We start from the raw sequence: 23,109 nt of genomic DNA on the forward strand, positions 1-23,109 counted from the left end.
CCGCCTTTTCCGGCGCCAGCGGCGGCTTCGCGGAAGTGAGCGGCACACGTGCATTCTAGGGGTTTTGGTAGCGATGGATCCTTTGGATAAGGTCTTGTAAGTGTGTGTGGGATGCGATAACATGGGAGGGAGTCTCCGGGACTGGGATGTTTCTTTCCTCTGCCCGGGTCTCTTTCCTGACGCGCTTTGCTAGTCGTTTCGGGGAAGGAGCCTGCTCGGCCGGGTCTCCGGCCCGAGTCTCTGCTGGGGCAGCCTTACAGGCTGACGTCGAGCTGTGGGGTGGAGCGAGGGCCAGAGCCGGGATCGGCTTCTGACCTCGCCACCGGTGGACTCTGAGGTGTGAGAATGGCGTGGACCAGGTTAACAGGTCAGGCCGCGGAATCTGACAATGAACCACCAGGCGACAAGCTGGGCCCAAAGCGTTGTGAGCCTTTAAGCCGCCCTAAGTCAGTTTACCCTGTAAAATACCTATCGTAATAGTCGTGTGTCTTAGAACTGTGGAGAGCGGTGATTGCCACAAGGTACAAAATGTTCGTTCCTTTTCCTTCCAACTTTGTACATTTCTGGTAATCGCTGAGTGATGGTTACTTTTGTTCAAAAATACTGAGTTCCCAAATATTACTGCTTTGTTTCTTACGGTTTTCTGCTGTTTAAGTAAAAGTGTAATGTAAACGACTTTTACATTAATTTCTTTTTAGTCATTAATAGATTTTGTGTACCTCTTATGCTTCCCTAACAAGTAATTGTTTACTGGTTATGAGATTGCAGAAAGACGTGGACTATAGAATGTGTATCGGTTAGCGCTGTATAAACAGTGTACGCCTTGATTCAATTAAAAAAAATGTGCATCTTTACCGACCCGTAAATGATTAACTGACTTCGTGGTTTTATACATGACATTTCTTTGGAGAATTTTTTTATTTTATTTTATCTTGGTTTTTGAAACAAGGGTTTCTCTATGTTGCCCTGGCTCTTCTGGGCTGGCTCTGTGGACCAACCAGGGCTCAAACTCACAAAAATCTGCCTGGCTCTGCCTCCCTCCCGAGTGCTGGGATTAAAGGTGTGTGCTACCACCACCTAGCTAAGTGAGGTTTTTTTTTTTTTAAATGTTGTTTAATGATGGAATCCTACTTGGTAAGTGTGAGTATAATATCTGTTGGATTTCTAGGTTATCAGTCAGGTTGTATTTGTGTCGCACGAGGAAAATGTGTGAATTGTTATGAATTGTGTTTTTTCTTTGAACAGAAAGCCTAAAACAAAAAGGGCTAAGAGATTCCTTGAGAAGAGAGAACCAAAACTCAATGAAAACATTAAGAATGCCATGCTGATTAAAGGTGGAAATGCAAATTCGACCGTGACACAGGTGCTCAAGGATGTGGTAGGTATCTACTTCCAATTTTCAGTTCTGTGTATTTGAAGTAAGTGTGTGTGTGTGGATGATAATGGAGGGATCGGCTGCAGCTGAAGCAACTGGACTTGACTCCTCTGCCTAGCCATCTTTCTAGCCCCACTAACTTGCATCTCACTATGTAGCCCAGCCTGGCTTTGAATATTCTTGTAAAGTAAGATTGACATATTTAGGAACTTTGGGTGTGCTGAGTCCGGCCAGGTGTGATAGGACGGCTGTGTCCTGAGATCTAGCCTTAAAGAAGATCTGAAGTTGGAGGTAAATAGGTAAATGGGAAATGGGAAGTTCTTGATCTTTTAAGGGTGTTTGTAAGGGCACATGAACTTTAGTAGTTCTGAGTGAATTTTCATTTGTTTGGATACCCCCGCCCCCTTGAACAGGGTCTCACCATGTGGCCATGGCTGGAACTTGCTGTTGTAGACTGGGCTGACTTCTGCCTGCTGGGAGCTAGGAGTCCAAGCATGTGCTGCTATGCTTTACCCTTTAATAACTGTTTAAAGTTTGGTTTATAGGCATTTGTTTTTAATTGTGTATGTCTGTATACCATCAATGTGCCTGGTACTCTTTAAGAGTCGTGAAGATGGCTTTATGGCTCCTGGAACTGGAATTACAGACTGTTGTGAGTTACCATGTGTTAGGACTTGAACCTGGGTCCTGTAGAGAGCAGCCAGTGTTCTTAATCAGTGAACCATCTCACCCACCCCTTGGTTATACACATTTGGCTAACTAATTTGGAAGCTGAAATAACTGTTTATCACTGTAAGTTCTCTGAGGAAATCTCATTCTAGTTTCTGAGAATTAGTACAGTAGTCTTATTATTCTTCAACGAGAGCAGAGAAGACACACATTGTTAGGTTTTGTGCTTTAAGCGCTGTTTTGGAGGTGTGCCCAGGGTAGAATGGGAAATAATTAAAAGTCACATGTAGGGGAAGTAGAGGATCAGAAATTCAATCTATACATTGCTGGGACCAGTGTGGGCTAATAAACAAAACAAAACAAATCACACAGGAGGGACCTAAACATAGATGGGCTTCCTAGAAATAATTTGTAGCCTTCATTTTAAAGGAGGAGTTGAAATAAGAGGAGCTTGGGGTTTCCAAGACTGAGGAGAAGAAACGACCAACTTGATGAACCTCAAATCCCTGGGATGGCCAAAGGAAAGTGGACATGAGGCTAGAAGAGGAGACAGGAGTTGTGCAATAATGTGATTTGGAGTTTATTCTGAAGCCTGTCGAGTCACTGAAGTCTTCCTAAAAATATTTTTTGTTTTTTATTTATTTTTTCAGAGTGAGAGGTCTGATCAGTCTTTTGAGGTGTGTGTGGTGCTAGAAATGGAATCCAGGGCTTTGTGTAGGCTAGGCGTGCTGCCACTGAGTTATGCCTATCTATAGCTTATTGGTTTTATAAAAGAGGGTTGAGGGCAAATGCTGTCAGCCTAGAGAAGAGTGTCTGGAGTCTGGTGGTAAGAATGAAATTGACAGCCAGGCATGACAGCGCAAGCCTATAATTCCAGCACTCTGGAGATATAGGCAGGTCAATCTCGTTGAGTTTAAGGGCCGCCTGGTCTCTAAAACACGTTTCAGGACAGCCAGGGAAACAAACAAGTAAATAAGGAATGAAATTGAGAGCTAGTCTGAGGGAATTGAAACAGAGGGCACAGGTGTTGGCATCAGTGAGAACTGTGTTTCTCAGGTTTCTGGCTTCCTTGCCCCACGAGCAGTAATACCAATTTAGAGGGCTAGAAAAATGGCCGAGCAGTTGAGAGCATTGGCTGCTCTTCCAGAGGCCACAGTTTCAAGTCCTGGCACCCACAAGGCAGCTCACAACCACCTGTAACTCCCATTTCCAGGGGATCCAACGTCTTGTCTCAGTGGGCACCAGGTAAGCATGAGGTACACATATGTAGACAAAAATACTCATTTGTATACAATAATCTAGAAATCATGTATTTAGAAAATGTATCTGATAGGGCAGGTTTGGAAGGAAAGATGATAATGTTCTAATTTAAGTAGGTACGATAAAAATTGCTTGTTGGGCTGGCAAGATGGCTCCTCAGGTAAAGATGCTTGCTGTCAAGCCTGACAGTGTCTGGACCTGGCGAGTACTCAAGAAATTGATGAAGGACAGCCACTACATGTGGTGATGTCTGACGAGGACATGGGTATTGTCCTGTGTGTTGCTGATGAAGTCTTGGAATTAAGTCAGCTAAATAACTTAATCCCCCCTTTGAGACAGTGTCTCCTGTGTAGCCCAGATTGGCCTCCAGCTAGCCATCTCTCTACTTCAGCGTTCCCTGTGCTGGACTTGCAAACATGTGCCACCATGCCCAGCTTGAATATATGGGGACCTTTGACTTATTTTTTCTTTCCTTTAAACATGCCAGCTACAGGAGGTGACCTCTGGTCATTGAGCTCGCTGGCAGGCAGCATCCCCACTGAGCCGCATCACTTGCTTTTGTCTCCACCTCCCGAGCCCTGGGGTAACAGTTGGGAGCTGCCATGTCTGTTCTGGATTGCTCATCTGTTTCCGAAATGTTTGTCTGAAATGTCATATTGAGAGGAAACAGCCTCTCTTTTTCCTCTCTTCAGCCTCTCTTCTGCACATTTAAGTAAGTTAGTTCTAAGAGCAGTACAGTATTACAGAATATTTTTAACAGCATTCACGATGGCCATTCTTGGTTTCAGGTTCTTGGTTGGTGACAGTGTTTGTTACACCGAGACAGGGAAACTCCTGGCTGGGTGTTTATTAAACATTGTGGCACGTGCTCGTAACCCCAGAGGTGGAGGCAGAGGCAGGAGGATTGACAGTCAGGCAGCCCAGGCTACATAGTGAGATCCTGCCCCACGCCTGAATTTAAACAACAGATGGCCCGTACCTGTGACTCCAGGGCTTGAGTGACAGGAATCTTCAGGAAGATTGCCTTGCCTTTGCTTTTTGAATGTTCACTTGAGAAAGTTTAAAATTATGTTTTACAGTATGCACTGAAGAAACCATATGGAGTTCTATATAAAAAGTAAGTTTTTAAGTAATTATTACTTATTTGCTTTGTTGTAAAAGTAACGATTGTTTTATAGAAGGTTTGGAAGAAAAAGGTGTAGGTATTTGCCCTGAATGAATGAGTATTCTTCTTATTTTATTTATTTATTTACCTATTCATTTATCTACCTATTTATTTACTTATCTATCTATCTATCTATCTATCTATCTATCTATCTATCTATCTATCTACCTATCTATCTATCTATTTATTTATTGAGGCAGGGTTTCTCAGCGTAGCCCTTCCTGACCTTGAACTCAGAGATCACCTGCATCTGTCTCCTGATGCTGGGAATAAAGGCATGTGACGCCGTGTCTGGCTCAGAGTATTTGCAGAACTGTAATATGCACATACCTTATTCTGAAATAATTAACATATGCAGGGGAAGATTGTAAGAATGGTTGGAGTTCTTGTACGTCCTTCACGGAGCTCTCCCACGGTTGCGGCTTGCATCTATCATAGTGCAGCTGTTCTAACTAGGCAATTGCATTGCTTGGGAATTGAAATAAATTATTGATTTATGTTGGCTCTTTTCTCTTTCTAGTTTCCATGTTGCCTTTTTAGTTGTGTTTCCCTAGTGCTGATTTTTTTACTTCTTGGCAGTATTGGGGATTAGACCCATGGCCTTGTCCATGCTGGCCAAGTGCTCTGCTACTTAGACCCCAGTCACCACCTTCCATTGTTGGTGTGTGTGTGACGTGCATGTGTGGTAGCTCATGTCCTATGGTGCAGTAGGTCAGAGGTCAACTCCTAGGGGTCAGTTTCCCTTCTACCTTTAGGTGGGTTCTAGAGCTTGAAGTCAGGCTGTTAGGTGTTCGAGGCAAGTGCTTACCTGTTGAGCTATCTTGCTGGCCCCACCCTTTGTCTTCTTAAATTTGTGAAAGTCTTTGGTGGCTTTGTCTCTGGTTTTTCCATAAAGATACTTTGAGACTATGGAAATACCATCATCCCTCATTGTTTCTTGGGAAGCAGATCTAGGACTTCCCTGGAATGTACAAGTCTGTTGCTGCTCCAGTCCTGAGAGTGTAAAGTAGTCTGATAACCTCTGCACAGCTTTCTGCACACCTTCAGTTGTCTTGGTGTAAATTCTGGGTACACAGTTGTGCTGTATTGTTTATGGAATAAGAAGAAACCAAAATGTTCCAGTGTCCAGATGCACTTGTCGCCATCCTGGTTCCTTCCCACCCCAGTATTTTTTATGAACAATTGGCGTGAATCTGTGGATACTAAACTCACAAGTTCTGAGGGCTGTGTCTCCTTTCTTTCTAGAAACTCAGCTGTTACTGTCTCCATGTGATCTGTGTGTGGAGTCAGGGTCATTGTGCTGGTCTCTTTCTGCTTGGAATTCTGTAGAGAAAAGTTGTCTCTCCCTCTGTTTTTCAATAGTTACTTAAGTCAGTGTGGGGTCAGCATACTCTTGAGGGTTCTAATACAGTGCTGTTATTTGACCACAGCACACAATGAGCTTTTAATACTATTAAAAAGAAAAGGTAAGGCACGGGAGAGGTGGCTCAGCAGTTAAGAACGCACACTGCTCTTATGGGGGCCTGAGTTTGAGTCTTAGCCCCCATGTCAGGCAGCTTACATCTGCCTGTAACTCCAGCCATCACAAGCATCTGCCCTTACATATAAATACACTACAGAAACAACATAAATAATGCCTAAAACAAATGAAGTCTTAACACATCACACTTTTTCAGTATTCTTTCTGTATATAGTCTGCATCCTATTACTGATAAAGTTGTTTGTTTAGTCTTGGTTTTTAGGGTTGTTTTGTTTTGTTTTTTGAGACAAGGTTTCATATAGTCCAGGCTGGCCTTTTAACTCCTGATCTTTTGCTTTACTCCCAGGTATTAAGGCTTGCCCAGCCTTAGTCTTCACACCGCTGTCGACTTTGCTCACTCAGTTCCAGCAGCACTTGCCTGCTTTTTTTTTTTTTTTTTTTTTAAATAATCTAAACTTCTCTGTCTCAGTATCTTTGCCCTTTTCTCAGGGAGTACTAGAGATGAGCTCCAAGGCCCAGCACATGCTAGTCAGGCCATCTACTGCTGAGCTAGTAATTCCTTTGCATGTTCTGCTCCCAATTAGGATGATCTTTCCTAAACTTTTATTTTATTTTGTTTGTGTGTTATGTGTCTGCAAGTGTGTTTGCTCATGTGCCTATGAAGGCCTACCTAGGCCAGGGGAACCCATTAGATCCCATACAGCTGAGGTGAGCTGCCTGAACTCAGATCTTCTGTAAGAACAACAAGCACCCTAAACCCATTGTCCCAGCTCAACACTTAGAATAATCTTTTTGTTTTTTGAGTCAGGGTTTCTCTGTGTAGCCCTGGCTGTCCTAGAATTTGCTCTGTAGTCTAAGCTGGCCTCAAACTCGGAGATCCACCTGCCTCTGCCTCCACCTCTGAGTACTGGGATTAAAGCATGTGCCACCACTGCTTGATAAGAATAATCTTAATCTCAGACCCTTTTCTATGGCAAGTTCTTTAATCAGGTCTTCAGGTCTCAGCCTAAACAATTCTTATATTCTTTATGCTAATGTTTTTTTTGTTTTTTGAGTCAGGGTTTCTCTGTATAGCCGTGGCTGCCCTGGACTCCCTTTGTAGACTAGTCTGGCCTGGAACTCACAGTAATCCCCATTACTCTGCTGGGATTAAAGGCATGCGCCAACATGCTCAGTTTATCATATTTTATTTTTTAGCACAATAGTCACTGCTTTTTGTTTGTTTGTTTGTTTGTTGCTGCTTGTGTGTTTCAGATAGCGTTTCTCTATGTAGCCCTGGCTGTTCTGGAACTTGCTCTGTAGAACAGGCTGGCCTCAAACTCAGATTTACCTGCCTCTGCTTCTTGAGTGCTGTGATTAAAGATGATAGTTGTTTTAATTTTATGTTTTTGGGTGTTGTCCTGGGATTGGAGTTATAGATGCTTGTGAGCTGCCAGGTGTGTGCTGAGAGTTGAACCCAGTTTCTCTGAAAGAGCAGCCAGTGCTCTTTTTTTATTTTTTTTTTCAACAACTTAACTTTATTTTTTATAATTTATTCACTATAACCTGATTGTAGCTCCCTCCATCATCTCTTCCCGGCCCCACTCTTCTTCCTTCTTCCCCCCATTCTCCTCCCCTATTTCTCAGAAAGGAGGAGCCCTCCTCCCCTCCCATCTGACCCCAGCCTGTCAATTCTCATTAGGACTTCCTGCATCCTCTTCCTCTGTGGCCTGACAAGGCCTCCCCACCAGAGGGAAGTGATCAAAGAACGGGCAACAGAGTTCATGTCAGAGACAGCCCCTGCTCCCCTTACTAGGGAACCCATGTGGAGACTGAGCTGCCTATTGGCTGTACATCTGAGCAAGAGGTCTAGAACCTCTTCAGGCATGGTCCTTGGTTGGTGCATCAGTCTCTACAGGCCCCCTGGGCCCAGATTTGTTGGCTCTGTTGGTCTCCTTGTAGAGCTCCTGCCCGCTCTGGCAGCCAGAGCCAGTGGTCTGAACCACTGAACCATCTCTCCCGTACCCCCTCCTCCTCCTGGGTATTGTATATCGGGAAAGGGTCTTGTTCTACAGCCCTGGCTTGTCTGGAGCTCATAAGTAGCTACCTACCTCTACTTCCCAAATGGGGGATTAATGGTGTGTACCACTGTGTCCTACTGTTTTAATCATTTGAATATAAACTTAACTTTTATTCAGCATATCATTTAACTGAATGTACTTACTAAATTAAAACTAGTCACTCTTTTTTAATCTTAGGAAAAACATTACAAGACCATTTGAGGATCAGACATCACTGGTAAGTACAGGAATCTCTCCTCTTTAAGAGAGCACAGATGGGGTCTGGAGAGGTGGCTCAGCCATCTCAGCCGTTACAGGCTAGGCTCACAACCAAAAGTATAAGGGAGCACATATGGGCAGGGCTGGTGTGTGGCTGGTACTGTGGTGAGTGGTAGCAGTACTGGGCATGCTTGCCTACCATGCCCAAGGACCTGGGTTTTATACCACCACTCAAAACTGTGTAAAAATGACTCCAGACTAACTCATGCTCAACTCCTAATTTTTTATCTTTTCTTTATAAATTAGAAATCTTATATATGAGAGTTTTGATATTCAGACTGAGAAATACTTTTTACAAACATTTTAATTGTGCGTGTATGTATATATGTATATACACACACACACACACACACACATATATACACATACACACACATATGTATGTGTGTGGGTGCATGTGTTTGTTCATGAGTGTGTATTCTAGCCTTCTATTCTGTGGGTTTGGAGTAAACTCAGGTTACCAGGCTGTCCTGAAGCTATGTAGGCCAAGCTGGACTTAAATTCCACCTGCCTCTGCTGGGTGGCATTGCCCTACCACACCTGGCCTGGTCTTTGGTTTCTGAGAAAGGGACACATGTATTCCACGGTAGTTTGAAATCTCTAAGGACTACATACAGAGTTTGAACTTCTGATCCTTCCGCCTCCACCTTCAGAGCTGGGCTTACAGGCATGACCACCATCACTGTTTATGCAATGCTGGGATAGAACCAAGGGCTTTGTACATACCTGGCAAGGACTGTCCTAACTGAGCCCTCCGGGTCATTTTTATGAAGAAGAGTCTGATGGAAACTATGATGACATTGGGTATGAAGAAAAAATGAGAGGAAAGGCAATTGGGCTTTCTTCTATATTGAGGGAATTAAAAAAATCAGGAAGATGAGGATGAAGGGCTTTCTGTATAAAATGGATGAAGATGACAATGATGTTGGTCTCTGAAAACATACTTTTTTTCTTTTTTGTTTTGTTTGTTTTTTGAAACAGTGTCTCATGTACCTTAACTGGTATAGCAAAGGCTGGCCTTGAAGTCCTGTCTCCTGGCCTCTAAGTGCTGGAATGACAGGTGTGTGCCACTATGCTTAGTTTGATTACATTTTTTTCTTTTTTCTTTTTCTTTTTATTAATTACACTTTATTCACTTTGTATCCCCCCATAAGCCCTTCCTCCTCCCCTCCCTTGATTACATTTTTAAGGTTTACTAAACTTCAAACTTTTATTAAACACCGGATGTCTGAATACCTAATATGTGCTCATCTCTTGAGGAGGGGGTTTCATGAAACCCAGGTGTCCTCAGACTTGGTCTCTAGAGGATGACCTTGAATCTGTGGTCCTTCTTCCTCTACTTTGCAAGTAGTGGCATTAAAGGGAAGCCACTGCACACATGACAGTGTGGTACAGAGCACATTTTAAGACTCAGTTCTCACTGAGTTAGCTCACAGTATATTTTTAAAGAGTTATTACTTTTAATTACATGTGTATGTGTGTGTGAGTCTGTGCCCATGAGTGCCCATGTATGCAGAGCCTGGAAGTGTTGGGTCCTCTGGAGATGCAGTCACAGGTAGTTATAAACTACCAGTGAGAGTGCCATGAATTGAATTCAAGTCCTTCCGAAAAGCAGGACTGATGAGCCATAAATATCTTTGAGTATTTCTGTATAGAGTGCCATCACATGACATCTCATATCTGATAAATTAAGTCTTAGAAAAGTTAATTTGTCTAGGACATAGTAAGGTTCACAGCCTGAATTCATTCTTTCTTTCTTTCTTTCTTTCTTTCTTTCTTTCTTTCTTTCTTTCTTTCTTTCTTTCTCTCTCTCTCTCTCTCTCTTTATCTTTTCCTTCCTTCCTTCCTTCCTTCCTTCCTTCCTTCCTTCCTTCCTTCCTTCCTTCCTTCCTTCCTTCCTTCTCTTAAAAAGATCTTTTCTTTTTTTTTACATTTATTTACTTTTATTTCGTGCGCATTGGTGCTTTCCCTGCATGTATGTCTATGTGAGAGTGTCAGATCTTGAAGTTACAGACAGTTAACAGTTAAGCTGCTGTGTGGATGCTGGGATTTGAACCTGGGTCCCCTGGAAAAGCAGTCAGTGACCTTAACCACTGAGCCATCTCTCCAGCCCCCCTCTCTTTTTCTTTGTTTGTTTGTTTGTTTGTTTGTTTGTTTTTTAAGACAGGGTTTCTCTGTGTAGCTTTGGCTGTCCTGGACTCTTTGTAGACCAGGCTGGCCTCAAACTCACAGTGATCCGCCTGCCTCTGCCTCCCTGAGTGATGGCATATTAGCTTAGTGGTTTCCTTTTCTTTTTCTTTTTTTTTTTTTTTTTTGATTAGAGTCTCTGTGTAGCCTCTGGCTGACCTGGAACTCACTCTGTAGACTAGGCTGGTCTCGAACTCACAGAGTTCTGCCTGCCTCTGCCTCTCGGGGTTAGGGTTAAGGTTAGGAGTGCCGGGATTAAAGGTCTGCACCACCATAGCCTGTCCAGCCTGAATTCTTGACTTTTCCAACTCCTTTCTTCAGGTGTGGGCAGGTGTGGCTCTTTGCCTTGATTGCTTCTGCATGGAAACTTAGCGAATGATCATCAGATCAGGCTCACCCCTCAGAGTAGTAACCAGTGTGTGTGGCCTGGGGTGGGTGTAGGGGGCTGACATGAGAGCTTATGGAGTGTCTCTGTCTTACCTGTTCTTTGTTGATCTTTTTCATTAATTTTGAAGATTTTTCTAGCTGATTTTGGACTAGAACACATTGACTCTAAGTTGTGTGTGTGTGTGTGTGCTGTGCAGGTGATGTTTGTGCTGTGCAGGTGATGTTTGTGCAGGTACACCAGAGGTTGATCAGGAGTCTTTCACCTTCCACCTTTTTAGACAGGTCTTTCACTGAACCTGAGGCTTAATTTTGGCCTAGAGTGGCTAGTTAGTGGACCCCAGGATTGCATGTCTCTACTGTCCTGGTGCTGGGTTTCCAGATCTGTGCTGCCATACTTGGCTTTTGAGTCTAATTTTAAAGTTAGTAATACTGACTTCGGAAAGTTGAGCCAACTGTGTGGAATGTAGAATAGAGGCATGGGGCTGTCTAGGATTAAAACTTCACATTTCTGTTCATTGCAAATCTGTAATGAAAGCCACTACATGCTGCTTATACTGGAAAATCACAGCTCTGTCAGGCAGTCCCAGCCAGACACATGACATGGAACTAATTCAGCGTTGCTCTGAGAGCCTAGAGCCACTTCCTTGTTTGGTTGCAGTTTGCTGTGAAAAGTAGCAACGTGCATTAAAAACTTGTGAGCCCAGTTACAAATACGGGAAGCCAGCATGTTGATAGATTCCTGTGACTCATCTGTGCATGCTGAGGTGTGTGCTGATGATGGTGATGACGTCAGTAAATGAAGCACCTGGTGTGCTACTCAGATGACTGCATGACTGAAGTGAGTGGTCTTTCATATGCTAGCTTAGTGGCTGTCATGTGTGTATCATCTTGAAATGTGGATCTTTTAACTAAGTCACTCAAATTAGAAAATTGAATTTAAAAGCTAAAATAATATTAAGAACATTTTTGTGTGTGAGTGTTTTGCCCGTCTGCATGTGTTTGCAGCACACGTGTCTAGTGTCTTAGAGGTCAGAAGAGTGAAGGGTGATTGTGAACCACCATGTGGGTGCTGGGAACTGAACCTGGTCCTCCACACGAGCAACAAGCGCCCTTAACCGCTAAGCCATCCCTCCAGCCTCTCTTCTGTGTATTCTTAATTTGGCTCATTACACCTTCATCAGCTTCTGTTGGGAGAGGGCAAGGGAGACCCCTGATATCCTTCATAAGCCTAAAGGAAGGATTGGCTTCCTTTGTTTGGAGGCCAATTGTGTGGAGACGGGCTCTTACTCTGTAGTCTTGGCTGGCCTCTTTACAGCAGTGCTTCTGCCTCAGCCTTCCAGGTGCATGAATCCCCAGAGCAGGCCTGGCTAAGATTAAGAGGTCTTCTTCTTTTTAATAGGAGTTCTTTTCAAAGAAGTCAGACTGTTCGTTATTCATGTTTGGCTCCCATAATAAGAAGAGGCCAAATAATCTAGTAATAGGTGAGTATCGTTTGTTTGTTTGTTTGTTTGTTTGAGACAAGGTCTTACTATGTAGCTCTGACAGGCTTACTAAACTCAGGGGGATCCTCCTGCCTCTGAGTGCTGGAATTAATGGCATGTGCCACCACTCTTTAATGTTTTTATTTATAGAGTCAGCTTTGTGACTCACATTTACTGATATTTTCAGGATTTACAAGCAACTAATAAACCTCAAAGTAATTTCTGTTGCTGCTGTAGCCTTGCTACAGTGGGTAAATTTCTTTGGACTGGGTATGAAAGCTAGGTTTGAAATCCCAGCCTCATCACAGCAACTTTCTACCCACTAGTGACATCAGTATGACCCTGACAGCCCAGGGACATCAGAAAGAATGCTAGGTTAGTCACCTCAAAACACCATTGCTAACATCTTTGGAGAGCAGTTCTGGCTTTTAAACAGGAAGTGTGGGTTCATTTATTTATCTGTTGTATGTGTGTGTTAATGTATGTGTAAACCACATCAAATAACAGGCAGTCATGACATGGGTGCTGGGAACCAAACTCAGGTCTTCTGGAGGAGCAGGAAGTATGATTACCCACTAGGCCATCTTTCCAGCCTGATAGAGAGTTTCTGTTTAACATGCTCAGTCCTAGGCAACCCCTTTACCCACTGTGGTCTTGAGGGTGGATGTTTTTGTTAAGGTTTCATCCCAAGTCCAGTGCATGTTGGACACTCCTGGTATCGCTGAACTACACTTCTTTTTATTTTATTTAATTATTTTTGAGTAGAATCTATCTGTCTACCCCCCAGGTCTGCGACTTGCCATAGCCCAGGCTGGTCCATCCTTCTGCCTCCCTAGTGCTGGGATTGTAGGAGCTCTCTGCCATACTCAGCTCCCCACTTCTGTTAAATAAAGGGATTAGGCCCACTGTGAGAGCGAAGATCTTTACCGTGACTGATACCCTAACAACACCACTAAGTAGATGTCAGAGTTTCAGAAGGGAGTGGGTGAGTTTGGAGAGTTAGAGAAGACACAGGTAATTTGGGGCTATAGGTCATATAGGTGATGAAAATCTGTGCTTAAAAATGTATTTCCTTTTAGGTCGTATGTATGACTACCATGTGCTGGATATGATTGAACTAGGTATTGAGAAATTTGTGTCTTTAAAAGATATTAAGGTAAGAAACTGATCATAAAATTAAATAGCATTTTAATAATGTTTTTGACTAATATTGGCATCTTGTGATAAAGAAGTACTGACAGAATTTTAAGAAAAAGAACCCCATGCAGAAATACAATTCGACTTCTATTTCTAAAGAGAAATCTAAGCTGGGCAGGGGTGGTGCACACCTTTAATCATAGCACTCAGGAGGCAGAGGCAGGTGGATCTCAGAGTTTGAGGCCAGCCTGGTCTACAGAACAAGTTACAGGATAGCCAGGGCTACACAGAGAAACCCTGCCTCAAACAAATAACAACTCAAAAACAAATAGCAAAAACCAAAACAGAAGAGGAATGTATTTATAACTTACAGTACTTGTGGCTCTCATAAGGTTAAGCTTGAGAGTGTACTGACCAGTTCTTGGTTGGGCTTATGGTTTAAATGCTGTCTCTTTCCTAAGTGATAACAGCATTTATAGACAATTCAAAGTTTTCTAGCTGAGCACTGTTTAGGTGACCTCTGGCTTCCCCTGTATTATTTTGTCTGTTAGCTATCAAGTAACTAGCATAAGCCCAGTATGGGAACATGCAATGTACAGACTTTGAATGGGATTATGAAATAGGAAGTAGCAAAGTATGGCAAATAGCCTTAGAAAGTCAAGAAGAGTATCTTGCTTTAGATTGTTCCATCAAATACATGATTTCATTTACATCTTACAGGTGTGAGAACATGGTAGTTTTTCCTGGCTGGTGGGGTTTTTGTTTGTTGGTTTTTGAGACAGGGCTTACTCTAAGTTTTGGCTGTCCTGGAACTTCCTTTGTAGACCAGGTTGGTCTTGAACTCAGAAACTGGCTTTCTTCTGCCATCCAAATTGGGATCAAAGGCATTCACCATCACAACAGGCACAGTTTTCCATTTCCATTGTTTCACCTTAGAGTCATACATATGGTAGATAAAACTCAAGATTAGAGTTTAAGAGTTTAAGATTAGAATTAAGAGAGACTAATATTGTTATGTGTAATAGAAAGATATTTAACTTAGTGGCGGTTTTGTGGGTTGTTTTGTTTGATGTAGGGTTTTAAATAACCCAGGCTCCTCAGACTTGGTGTGTAACCAAGACTGAGTTTGAACTTTGGTTTTTCCTGTTTCTGCTTCCCCAACATGCTGGGATCACAGGCATGTCCCACTGCGCCCAGCTGTGCCCAGTGGGCGACTGAGGCCCATGGATGGTGAATTTATAGTAACTGTGTACTGCTCATTTCTTCAGCTGTCCTCTAAAAAGGGCCAGATCTTGATGGCTTAGTAAAATGACTAGATATTTTTATCCTGTAGGTTGAAAAAGGTTTTTACCAGCTCCCTCTGTAAGCCCAGCTCCCTTAGGTTCAGGGGAAACAGTGGCCTCACATTAGACCTGTGGGTTCAAGGCATGTCTTGCCATTTCAGTGACACTGTGATTTATCAAATCAGTGATTTTCTTGATTCTCAATTGTGGATGTAGCAACAATTAATGAGATAGTATGTGTGAAAATGTTGAGGTTATTTTAACACATCGTGGTTATCTTTAAAAGTCATAAATTCTTTAGATTTTTTAAAAATTATGTAATCACAGTTTTTTTTGTTTTGTTCTGTTTTTAATCTCATAGACTAGTAAGTGCCCTGAGGGAACAAAACCCATGTTGATATTTGCTGGTGATGATTTTGATATGACAGAAGACTATAGAAGATTAAAAAATCTTCTTATTGGTAAGTGCGACTGGAACTCATTAGCAGTTTTTCAGCTGCTTTGAGACTGCTTTTTCTGTAAGATTAAACAGTGCACATTCTTTCCCTCACCAAACTGTACAGTTCTCACATCTTTATGCTCCACTCTGTGTTTCTGCTCCTCTGGAAAGATGCATGAGTAATGGGGTTTCTGTTTTTCATTTTTTGTTTTGTTTGGTTTGGTTTTTTGAAGCATGGTTTCTTTGTGTAGTCGTGGCTGTCCTGGAAGTCTGCTTTGTAGACCATGCTGGCCTTGAACTCAGAGAACTAACTTCCTGTGCCTCTTGAGTACAGGGATTAAAAGGGTGTTCCACTACCCCTAGAGTTCTCTTGTCTTAAAACTTCTTCCACCAAGCAAATTAGTCCTCTGCCATCCTCAGCCCTACTTGGGTCTCGGGACAGGCAGAGAACAGCGAGACGACTTGCCAGGTTACCACAGCAGTGCCCTCCAGCTCCCGGAACAGCCAATGCTCCTGCTGACAGCTCCTGAACCTGACTCCCTTGGCTTTTTCTCTTGGTGCTTTGGTCTTCTAAACTCGTTCTAGAATGGCCCAGTAAGCCCTGTGTACAGTGCTGTAGGGCTCTTGTAGCCAGGCCCGCCCTCTTCCACATTTCCTCCTGCAGCTCCATCTCTGGTCAGGATGATTTTCTCTGTCTTCTGAGTGCTGGGATTTCAAGCTTGCACCACTATGCCCAGCCCCGTCTGTGATTTTCCTAGCAGGAATAACTCGTTATCTCCGAGTTAATGGGATTGCCAGACTTTGTAGGTGCGTTTTTAAAAAAAAAAAAAAAAATTATTACATTCTTATTTATTTGTGTGTGAGGCCTGGGGCATTCTAATGCCTAAGTTGTTTCTGTCCACTATATGGGTCCCAAGAATTGAACTCAGGCTGTCTGGCTTGGTCGCAAGCACTCTAATTGCTGAGCCGTGTTGACAGCCCTGGTGAGTTTTTGGTGCTATAGTAGTCTTCATGTAGTGTTCAGCAGCTCCTCTGATGCCATTACTAGCATGGTTAGAGTAAATTTAGAAATCTGTGGTCAGTTAAAATTTAAGATTGCAAACTGTCATTAACTCTGAAACCCCAAAGTTTTTGTACATAAGGCCCTTCATAATATAAGTACTATATAACATGCTTTAAAATTTTTACCTCATTAGCACAGTGGGTAGTGAGTTAGCTCTTCATGACATTTTTATAATATTTAGTATCATTTTAGAAATTATTATTTTATATAATTTGGGTATTTTGTCTGCCTGTATGTCTGTGCATTATTACCATGTCTCGTGCTGGTGGAGGCCAGAGAGGGCATCAGATCCCTTAGGACTGGAATTACAGGAAGATCTGAGCCACCATGCAGGTGGTGGGCATCAAACCCAGATCCTCTGGAAGAGTTAATGGTCTTACTATAGGGCCATTTCTCCACGCCCTCAATTTCTTCTTTAAAGAGAGTTAATTTTTTGAAAATATGTTGCAGCCTGGTGGTGCCACTTGTCTTAGGAGGCAGAGGCAGTTGGATCTGAGTTTGAGGCCAGTCTGGTCTACAGAGTGAGTTCCAGGACAGCCAAGGTTACACAGAAACCCTGTCTTGAAAAACAAAAAGTAGGAGCTGGAGAGATGGCTCAGAAGTTAAGAGCAGAGGTCCTAAGTTTAATTCCTAGGAACCACAGGGTGGCTCACAGCCATCTATAATGAGATCTGGTGCCCTTTTCTGGCCTACAGGCAGAACACTGTATACATAATAAATAAATCTTTATAAAAAAAGAAAAAAGCAAGCAAGACAGATAGGAAAGAAAGTTAGTTACAAACATTCCTCTTGTGTTTTCTTAGAGCCATTCTGTGTGTGTTGGTTGGTCTGTTGGTTTGGGCAGCCTCTTGTATAGCTCAAGCTGGCCTTGCGCTCCCTGCTTGTGCTTTAGAGCTCCCCGAGGAAGGCTGTCGACCCCAGCCAGCTTCATTTTTTTTTTTTTTTTTAAGATTTATTTATTATTTGTACAATATTCTACCTGCTTGTGAGCCAGCAGTCCAGAAAAGGGCACCAGATCTCACTATAGGTGGTTATGAGCCACCATGTGATTGCCGGGAATTGAACTTAGGACCTTTGGAAGAACAGCCAGTTCTCATTAACCCCTGAGCCACCTCTCCAGCCCACCAGCTTCATTCTTACTACGCAGTTTCTACCACTCTTGCAAAGTTCTTTTCTAGGAAACCCTTTGTGAATTCTTCCCAGCTCCTTCATATTGTTAGGTGCTAAGTATTTACTGTCACTTTATATTGGGGACTTTGGCCACAGCAGCCCTAAGGTCATCCAAGGCTGGTTTTTTTACCCCCTTTTGGGGGCTCAGGTCCTTGTGCTCTGCCTCTGTACTACATTCCTTATAGAGGACTTTACTCTTAGTGAGCAATGCTAGTTCTTTTGTTTTTGGTTGGTTTTGTTAAATTGGTCTCTCTGTGTAGCCCTGGCTGGCCTGGAACTTGCTTTGTAGACCAGTCTGGCCTTGAACTCACAGAGCTCTTTTTGCCTCTGCCTCCTGAGTGCAGGGAGTAAAGGTATATGCTACCATGCCTGACTATAAGTCACCTTTTAAATTTGAAATAGTTACTGACTTCATTAATTCTTCTTTTTGAAAAGCTGCCAGTATTATTCTGTCAAAAGGTTATACAAATCTTAGTATTGTTGTTTGATTTGTGACTAGAAACAATTTAAGTTGTTCAAGTGGTTTGAACTAACTCAGGTCTGCAGGAGGATCAGCTGAGGGCCATTCTTAAGTATATACTGAGTTGGAGTTAGGCTGGTCTACATGAAACTGTCTCAAAAACAAAACAGAACAAAATGGGCTGGAGAGATGGCTCTGTGGTTTGGACCACTGTCTGCTTTTGTAGAAGACCAAGGTTTCTCAGTACAGGTGGTTTCTCAGTACCCCACATGGTGACTCAGAACCACCTGTAACCTGTTCCAGGGGATCTCATACTCTCTCTGGCCTCCATATGCTTGCGGAACACAAAAATATATGTAGGCAAACACTCATGCATAGAAAGTAAAGGTATGATGATGTGCCTTTAATCCTGGCACTTGGGAAGCAGAGGCAGGTGATCTAGGTTTTAGACCAGCCTCATCGATACATGTAGCCAAGGCTACAAACAGACAGACACCTTATCTCTCAAATAAACAAACACAGCTGTTGGTGTCTGCCATGCATTCACAAGGCCTTGGGTTCAATGCCATACCACAAAGTTTTCAAAGAGAAGAAAATGGTGTTTCTTTTTCCTTCCTTGTTAAGATGATCACTCTGGTGCTTTCATTCACGGCATAGCACTTCACTTCCCTTTTGATAGATAGTCTTGTGATCTATTTCTGGTGCTCAGCACTTTCTTAAATTTTAATACTGTGTTTCATTCAAGGTTAAACTACCTGTAAGTGTGTGTGTGCCTGTGTGTCTCACTTAGCTTGATAACGGTTGCATTCATAAGCATAGGTAGTGGTGGTGGGAGGCAGGTTACCAGTGGCGACAGCTACACCATTGACGAAAATAACTCCTGGTGGTTTGTGACCTCATTAGCTGCCCCCGTGTCTTAGTTTCATTGCTGTTGCTGGGATAAAACACCAACCCACAGCAGCTTGGGAAGGAAAGGGTTCATTTGGCTTACATACCCTGGTCTCAGTCCTTGGAGTGAAGATAGGCAGGAACGGAAATAGAAACATCCATGGAGGAATGCCTCTTGCTGGCTTGCTCCTCACTGCTCGCTCAGCCTGCTTTGATACACAACCCAGGACTACCTGCCCTGGTGTGGCACCTGGTGCAGGAATCAGGTGCAGGTTCAGCTCGAATGTGCAGCAGCCACGTCCTGCCTAGAAGGCAGAGTTACAGAACATTCCTCTCCTTCCTGCTCTTTCAGTCTTTCTGCCACCTCTTTACTTCCCTTGGACGGCCCATTTAAAGCCGAGCATTCAACAATTGGTTTCATTGCTTGGACCAGTTATGAGTCTGCAGAACTGCCCAGTGCAAACAAACTGACAGCACCACTAATTTGTGGGTATAAATATAAATCCTTAAAAGGCAGTTGGACAGGAATAGCATGTCCAGTTAGCTAAACATCAGCAGTTGCACTCTCTCCAGGGCATATGACCTCCCCAGCCATAGGCTTTTGACAAGATTCATAGTTTGAGGTGTGAATTTTTTCCTGCAGAGGGGCCTCAAATCGGACAGAAAACAAGTTGGTTGCACTCAGCAGTCATGCCACAGTTGCACCAGCAAGTACATCTTGCTCTGCCGGTCAGTAGTGTATAGCATGACTGTAGCTGAGGTTTAGTTTGGTTTGGTATTGGTTTTGATTTTTTAAGACAGAGTTTCTCTTTGTAGCCTTGGCTGTCCTGGACCTGCTTTGTAGACCAGGCTAGCCCCAAACTCACAGAGATCTGTCTGCCTCTGCCTCCCCAAGTGCTGGGATTTAAGGTACGAGGTACCACCAGTGAGGTAAAACTTAGTTACTTATTTTACGTATGAGTGCTCTGTCTGCATGTACACCCGCAAGCCAGAAGAGGAGGGCATCAGATCCCAGTATAGATGGTTGTGAGCCACCATGTTGTTGCCAGGAATTGAACTCAGGACCTCTGGAAGAGCAGACAGTGCTCTTAACCCCTGAGCCATCTCTCCAGCCCTGAGTTAAAACTCTTGATGTCTGGAAGAGCAGACAGTGCTCTTAACCCCTGAGCCATCTCTCCAGCCCTGAGTTAAAACTCTTGATGTCAGTGTTCCCCAGCTGCCAGTATAGCTAGCCAGCAGGGAACAAATTTTCACCTTGATTTCTCGATGTCCTGCAACTAAAGCTTGTGTCTTCAGCAGTGAGGCTTTATGTAGCTCTGGTGGGCAGCTAATAGCAGTGGCAGTAGCCTGTATTACCTGGGGTGAGGAAATATTTTTAACTCTGTGTTCTTTACCCTAGGCATATTTGAAAAGTTGGTGGCATATAAATCGTGTACTTACTTGACTTTAAAAATCTGAGGTCATCAAAGGATATTTGAGATAGACATGTTGCGCCTTTCAGATTTCTTTGTGATTATTTTACTCTTATTACTGGGATTATAACTTTCAGAGCATCTCAGTCTTAATAGTGACTTTTTATTATTTTTGTTGGGCTGAGAATTGAACCCCAGAGCCTGATGCCAGCTAGGCAAATGCTCCACCCCGCACTATCCTCAGACCTTATGTTTCTTTGTATGTCTGTGTCTGTGTGTACACCACAGCACATATCAGAAGGTCAGAAGACAACTTTGTGGAGTTGGTTCTCTCCTTGCATTCTTACATAGGTTCTAGAAACAGAAGTCACTTCCTCAGGCTTCCGAAGCCAGCACCTTTACCCACTGAGCCATCTCACCTGCCCTTTTTGGTTATTTGAGACGTGATCTCACTCTGTACCTCAAAGTAGCCTAAAACTCAATACAAAACCCATGCGGGCCTTGAACTTGTAGCAGTACTTCTGTCTCAGCTTTCTAAGTGCTGGGATTATAGGCAGAGGCACCATACCCAGCTGAAGAGTATTTTGAGGAGGGTCTTGCAGTGTATCTCGGGCTGGCTTCAAACTGGCAGTGCCATCTTCTTCCCAGTCTTGAGTTTGAGGGGTATAGCCTTGTTCTGTCATTCATGGCTTTGTGTCGCCTTCCTTTCTGTTTCCTTTTTCTTTTCTTTTCTTTCTTGGGTTTTAGTTTTATAGACAGGGTTTTTCTGTGTAGTTAATCCTGGCTGACCTGGAACTCTGCCTCTGCCTGCTAAGTGATGGGATTAAAGGCATGCACCACCACCTGGCTCTTTTTTTCTTTGTATGGGTGTGATCATGTATGTTTGTGTGTGTGTGTGTGTGTTTTGAAATGAGCTTTGTAGCCCAGCCTGGTACCGGTGTGCAACAGTCCTCTTACCTCTGCCTCCTAAGTGCTGGGATTGCACAGAATTATAAATAAGTACTACCACACTAGGATTAAGTAGATTTATAAATTTAATTTCCCATTATTTTGTATTCCCACTAGAAGGCGTAACCAAGGGAAGGAAGTGAAACATGAAAAGAAATTTTGGGCCAGAAGCAGAAGGGTGAAAGAGGAATGCAGTGAGAATGTTGTTGGTCATCAGGGGAAGTAATAAGTGAGGCCACTGGTTAGTTTATGTTTTCTTTCTTTCTTTTTTTTTTTTTTTTTTTTTTTTTTTCAAATGAACTACAGTAACAGCAGCCCTATACTTTGGATAGTGTCATTACAATTCCCTCAAGGTTTGAACACCATGTTTACCCAGCAAAATGGCTATGACGTCACTAGGTGGTGTGGCCCTAAGTGTGTGCTTGTGCAGTGTGTGACAGGAAGGTGAGTCAGCAGGGAGAAGATTGCCAGAGAACTGCCTCCTCCTGCAGAGTCCTTTTCCGGTCTCGTAGGCGTAGCACAGTGAATGTACTGGGAAATACTTGTTTGCTCTTCTCACTGCGGTTCCGGGGGTGAATACAAGCCTTCTGCCGTCGGATTGTATCCCAATCTATACAGTTGCTCTTCTTGAAAAGCAAAGTGTATTATTGTTTGTGTGATGTGCATGCACATCTGCATGTGGCAGTCTAAGGACAGCTTTGTGGAGTTGACTCTCCTTCCATGTTCATGTGGGTCTCCAGGTTTGCATGACAGGCTGTCTGCTCACTGAGCCGTCTAACCTACCTGATAGATACTGCCTTTCTTTTGGGGAAACCCAGAACACAATAGCAATGTTCAGATTGTTATGGCGGTTTTTTATGTTACTGTTCTTTGTATAGGTGATAGTAAACAAAGAGTAGGTTTATGTTGGTGCAGGCATTTAATCCCAGGGCTTGGGAGGTAGAGTCAGGAGTTGAGAGACTTCAGAGTCTTCCTCATGGTGAGGAGTTGGAGGCCAGGCTGACATTACCAGTTGTTAACACATCTCAAAGCAAACTAAAGCAGGGCTGGGGAAATAGTGCAAGGGCCGGTTACATGCTTCTGCTTGGTTATAGTCCCAGTGCTGGGGAGATAGAGACACTCTGGGCCCTGCTGGCTGGCCAGCCTAGCCTGGGTGCCAAGGTCTACTGCAGGGAAACCCTGCTCCTGAGGAACACCATTGGAGATTGCTGTTCTTCCTCTCTGGCCTCAGTGAGCATTTACACTGTCCCCAGGCACCCCTGTGTAGATGTGCCTGTGCTCACTCTCTCTCTCCTCTCCCGTCCTCACACACACAATTGTTTAAAAAGATAGCACTTTGTAGCTGGATTTTGAACTAGTTTTCTTTAACACTGACTATGTCTTTCAGATTTCTTCAGAGGTCCCACAGTACCAAATGTCCGGCTGGCTGGATTAGAGTATGTTCTGCACTTCACTGCACTGAGTGGGAAGGTTTACTTTCGGAGCTATAAGTAAGTGTATCCCCAGGTGTTTTTCAAAGTCCTCAGGGTCCACATTTTATTCTAATTCAAAGCTGGTTCTTGCTGGGACCAGGAGCTGTGCCCCGACCCCCTATCTGTCCTCCCTGTTAGCTTTGGACTGGGGAACTCACTTTTCCCGAGTCTCTGATCATCTATGGTGAGTCTGGTGTGTTTAGTGGTCTCGCTCCCTAGATTTCTGTGCCATCTCATTATTGCTCTTGATTTAGAGCATCAAGCCACAGTCAAGCCAGCCAAAGCAATTTTCAGAATTCTAGATTTGAAAGCTACAACCCAAATCAAATAGAAAGGACCAGTGGCTGCCTGCATTAATTTCTCCTGCAGCGTAGGTTTCTACCATAACCCAGCACAATGTTAATATGAGTGTAAGTCCTGACAAGCAGATTGATTGTTCAGTCTGAGTTTCTGAAACAATATTTCTTTGTGTAGCTTTAAGCTGGCCTTGAACTCGTAACCCAGGTAGGCCCCAG

General features: G+C 43.4%; 1 protein-coding gene across 4 annotated transcripts in view; it reads left to right on the top strand.

Moving 5' to 3' along the window:
* Rpf2 (ribosome production factor 2 homolog) overlaps positions 1-23,109 on the top strand; it is a 28,610-nt gene continuing 5,501 nt past the window's right edge. The window contains exons 1-8 of one of the 4 annotated variants that reach the window (XM_055615909.1): positions 1-96; positions 1,246-1,378; positions 4,384-4,421; positions 8,187-8,226; positions 12,241-12,322; positions 13,402-13,478; positions 15,104-15,203; positions 22,510-22,612. In XM_055615909.1, coding sequence (XP_055471884.1) covers positions 74-96; positions 1,246-1,378; positions 4,384-4,421; positions 8,187-8,226; positions 12,241-12,322; positions 13,402-13,478; positions 15,104-15,203; positions 22,510-22,612 — 596 coding nt within the window. In that variant the 5' untranslated portion in view covers positions 1-73. Of the gene's footprint in view, positions 97-126; positions 522-1,245; positions 1,379-4,383; positions 4,422-8,186; positions 8,227-12,240; positions 12,323-13,401; positions 13,479-15,103; positions 15,204-22,509; positions 22,613-23,109 lie in introns of those variants that run through there. The other 3 variants (XM_055615911.1, XM_055615910.1, XM_055615912.1) reach the window with 3 other exon arrangements.

The sequence above is a fragment of the Psammomys obesus genome, unplaced genomic scaffold (genome assembly GCF_907164565.1).
Source record: "Psammomys obesus unplaced genomic scaffold, mPsaObe1.curated_primary_1811, whole genome shotgun sequence".
Classification (NCBI taxonomy): Eukaryota; Metazoa; Chordata; class Mammalia; order Rodentia; family Muridae; genus Psammomys; species Psammomys obesus.